This window comes from Ricinus communis, chromosome 10, assembly GCF_019578655.1.
Source record: "Ricinus communis isolate WT05 ecotype wild-type chromosome 10, ASM1957865v1, whole genome shotgun sequence".
Taxonomy (NCBI): Eukaryota; Viridiplantae; Streptophyta; class Magnoliopsida; order Malpighiales; family Euphorbiaceae; genus Ricinus; species Ricinus communis.
In genome coordinates, this window is record NC_063265.1 from 22,693,460 (window position 1) to 22,697,595 (window position 4,136).

Genomic DNA, 4,136 nt, shown 5'->3' on the forward strand with positions numbered 1-4,136 from the left:
AGTTCTTCAATATGTCACAAATTACTTTAACTATTTTTATAATCCAAATTTAAAATTCTTTCTTTTACTATTTTATTAATTTTTTTATTTATATATATAAATATAAACATATATGTATAGAAAGATAATAAGATTTATTATTAATTTGTAGTAGCTATAATATTATTATACTATATAATAATCTTATTTTTAAATAAGTCATAAGTACTATATTTATTATTAGCATCTAAGATCACATTTAATTTTTTTATAAAAATCTCTAGTAAATAATTTTATGAATGTACCATATCTCATTGAAAAATAATATGATATAGCTTCATAGAATTTGCCACAGGGAGTCATGAAAAATTTGGCATTATATATATATATATATATATATATATATATATATATATATATATATATATATATATATTCTTTTATAAAAATTTCTAATCTATAATTTTATAAATGTGTTATATAACATATTTTTTCATTGAAAAACAATATGACATGGCTTCATAGAATTTTTCCATATGAAGTCTCATGAAACACTTAGTCTTATATATATATATATATATATAGTCATTAAGAAATTATTCATATATTAAGACACATGTAATTATTTTTTATTAAATTAATATTAACTATTTAATTCGTTATCACTTAGAAAATAAACGGTATACATACCATAAATAATTCTATTGTTATTGATAAGAAAATGACAATTTTCACTATAATGATAAGCAAAAACAGTAAGAGATAAGAGACACCAGTCAAGAATTTTTTTATGGTTACTTTTCCGCCCTGCCAAGTCTAATGGAAAGCTTAGAATTAATGTTTACCCTTACTATCTAAGTGAAAACGATTCATAAAAACAGTTCATTAGGTATTGTCGTAAAGCATACTATATACTTCAACTAGTAAGAAACTACAAAGAGCCTAACATTTGCTATGAGATGCAGAAAATTTCTCATCTATGAACAAGTTTTATTTAAATAAAAGAAAGATTAAACATCAAATGAGTACAATGAGCTCCTCAATCACCAAATTCAACACCCAAGAGCTGAAAGTCTTGAGATCCATTGTAAATGCTAAGGCCTAACTCGTCCATTTCTAAATGGATGTACATTGAATCAATAATTGCACTACATGTCATTCGGTTCTCATTGCCAAATAAAAGAAAACAGTTCTTGTAGAAACCATCCTTTGGTGGTAGATTCAGTAAACAAGACTTTGGAGCTGAGATCCTCCATCGACTGCTACTACTACTAGTAAGTCCTCTCTGGTCTTTTAGCATCAGCATAAGACGATGTCTCCGACCTAGAAGTTTTGACACGTATTTCATATCACCTAAAGCTAAAGCCTGGCGAACACGAGTAGATGAAACTTGTCCTCTATCCTTTGAATCTCTCGAATTGCTGTTTATGGGATCTTTCTTATTGTCCATGACAGAATTTATAATGTAAGCCCCTAAACCATATTCCTCACATAGCCTCACCAGGTCAGATGCATCACCGGCAGCTTTATATCCAAACCGATAGTTTTCTCCTGATAGTTACGCAGTAAGACCTCTATTCAATAGGATTGCTTATCGTCATTTATATTAGAAAAGGAAAACTCAAACACCAATGATAGCTTACCTGCCACCACTCCACATACTCTAAGCTCCTTGGATAACTTCTCAACAAATTGCTGTGGGTTAAGATGTCGAACACTTGAAAACTGAATTTGAAACTCTAATGGGGTTATATTATCACAGTATTGGGCCCAAGAGGCAAGAACCCTATTCCGATCGCATTTGGCAACTATTGGAGCCCTGTAGGTCAAATACCAATGGTAAAGTTGTTACATCTACTCGTACATCATCAGATAAGTTCGTATGCTAGATTTCGATCAAAGCAATCACGGCAAACACTGATTTTTCAGTATTTTGATGCCACCAAACATTTAGAAAAACGACTACTCCATAAGTTAGTAAAAGAAATGAAAAGTGACTAAACTCTAGGGGCAAACAAGAAAGGATAAAGGGACGCTAACAATAAAAATAATTCTTTCCCAAAAAGATTAGACAAGTGCTCAAAAGAAATAAGAATGGGAATCAAACCCGTACCTAGGCTCCCATCCAAATACCTCTGCCATTCCCACAAAAGATAGAAGATATGGAGTTCCAACTTTTGATGCTTGAATTGCAAGTTCTCGATGACCTATGTGAAGAGCATCAAACTTTCCAAGTGCTACAATTCCTCCTGCAAGAATGATGCTCAATAAGACAATATTAGGAATTCTAGGAGGCCTAAATTCCAACATAAGACCTCTTAAATCTCAATCGAGCAAGCAAACTTCTCAAGTTAAAAAAGGACACGAAAATAAAATTATTGAATAATAGATGGAAGGCAAAAAGAAAAGACAAACATATGATTCAAAATATTAGATCTTCATTGCAAGATCGTGGCTAGTGATGCAACCTTGGAATGCAGATATATATTTATTTGTTAGAAGCTTAAACTCCAAACGCATGGATTTTAACTACATAATTAACAAGTCAACAGAATTGTTAGAAAAAGCTATAATCAAATAAAATAAGAAAGAGAAACTTCTCTGATCTTGAATAGAAAAAATGGGTAGTAACCAAATGAGTAGTCCACAAAGATTAAAAAAGAAACCTGCAACGGGGGAGAATCCTTCAGGAGGAAGCTCATGATCATCATCTTGTTGGCTTTTGCACAAAGAAAAGTCATCAGCTACTCCACCAAACATGGCAAGTATTATTAGACAGGCATGATTTGATATACATACAGCTAAGTGCACAAACACATACCATTCAACTATATAAAAGAAAAAAGAGAAAAAAGAAGCATAAAGCTTGAAGATGTTTTTAGAAAGACAAGAAACAAAGAACAGAATTATGACCTGGAACAATAAGATATAATGGGAATTTCTCCAGAAGATTTGGACTGGAGGCTATAAGAAGACACCATTCTCTGCTGCAATTTATTACAACTTTTATAATGGTCACCAATTATTGGTACAGAGGAAGGCCTCAATACGAAAGAAGACATATGACTGTTGCAAAACCCTAACTTTAAACCCAGCTGGCGGTGGTGGAGGAGGAGGTGGTTACACTCCCGTAAGTGGTGGGAAATACGAGAGCCACCACCCAGCATTATGAGAAGCTGTTATTTGAGAAACGAGAAAACGAATATCAACAATTGAGTTAAGTAATAATAATAAACTAGCTAACATAGCAATAGCAGTAGCAATGGTGCTCAGCCTGACACCGCTACCGGTTTACACCGCTACCTTTCCACACTTAACCTAAATCTAAGCCTAACCCAGATAAAAGAACAGCAAATTTCAACAATTTCCACACTTGAAATTCCAAAAACCAAAAAAGACCCAACAAAAGTTAGATTTATGCTCTCAAAAGGCATAAAATAAAAAACAAACCATTTCAAGAGCTTACAAAAGAAAGAAACCATTATGATATCTTCGAGATTTCAGAACAAGAAACGGATTGTAGTCAGATTTCAAAAGTTTCTCATCTTTTCCCCAGTTCATAAAAACAAAAAAACAAAGAAAGAACAAAGATATGCAACGGAAAAAGCAAATACGCACCGTTTAGTTGGCGGCGGAGGGAATGCCCGATCGTTATGACAGAGGAATGGTGTCTGCTAGAAGCCTAGAACAAAAAAGAACCCTAAAAAAAAAAAAATTGAAATAGTTATTCAAAACTGAAACTATGTAGTTTGTCAAGCGAATTCACTTTTTTCCTTATCTTTTTGCTATCTTTAATTTTATTATCTTTTAATTTATGATAAAATAATAAAATAATAAAATATTAGTATTTATTCGTGCATTACACGACCGTTATTATTATTTTAATTATAAAATTAAATTAATATAATAATATAATTAAATTTTTAATATTTAATAATAATTTATAAAAATTTAAATAAAAATAACAACCTAACTATTTTTAGATATTTTTAGATTTTTTAAAAATTTTAAAATTTTATATTATTACAATTTTATTAATGTAGTAATATAAAATTATTTTAAAAATTATATTAAATAATTTTAATATATTAATATTTTAAAAATTATATTAAATAATTTTAATATATTAATATAACTGATATTATTATTTTTTAAAA

The 4,136-nt window shown here is 30.1% G+C and overlaps 1 protein-coding gene across 4 annotated transcripts; it reads right to left on the reverse strand.

Moving 5' to 3' along the window:
• Positions 1–939: 939 nt before the first annotated feature.
• On the reverse strand, positions 940–3,754 carry LOC8269290 (FAD synthetase 2, chloroplastic). Of its 4 annotated transcripts, none has more exons than XM_015718090.3 (6): positions 3,598–3,754; positions 2,893–3,155; positions 2,646–2,698; positions 2,093–2,228; positions 1,623–1,798; positions 940–1,530 (listed from the first exon to the last, which is right to left on the reverse strand). In XM_015718090.3, exons 2-6 carry the CDS (start codon positions 3,144–3,146, stop codon positions 1,019–1,021), a joined length of 1,131 nt encoding a protein of 376 aa, XP_015573576.1. In that variant the 5' UTR covers positions 3,147–3,155; positions 3,598–3,754; the 3' UTR covers positions 940–1,018. The 4 variants fall into 4 exon arrangements, with proteins under 4 accessions (XP_015573576.1, XP_048225950.1, XP_048225949.1 ...); XM_048369993.1 differs by lacking the exon at positions 3,598–3,754 and adding an exon at positions 2,448–2,508 and having other exon boundaries at positions 2,893–3,034; XM_048369992.1 differs by lacking the exon at positions 3,598–3,754 and adding an exon at positions 2,448–2,508 and having other exon boundaries at positions 2,646–2,723; positions 2,893–3,034.
• Between the last annotated feature and the right edge of the window lie 382 nt (positions 3,755–4,136).

What these genes read in the sequence shown, in the direction of transcription:
- LOC8269290 (XM_015718090.3), bottom strand. Translation starts at nt 3,146, where the DNA reads ATGCTGGGTGGTGGCTCTCGTATTTCCCACCACTTACGGGAGTGTAAC. An exon ending in AGGATTCTCCCCCGTTGCAG is followed by an intron (nt 2,229 to 2,645) that starts GTTTCTTTTTTA and finishes TCATTCTTGCAG; the next exon opens with GAGGAATTGTAGCACTTGGA. An exon ending in GTATTTGGATGGGAGCCTAG is followed by an intron (nt 1,799 to 2,092) that starts GTACGGGTTTGA and finishes TTTGACCTACAG; the next exon opens with GGCTCCAATAGTTGCCAAAT.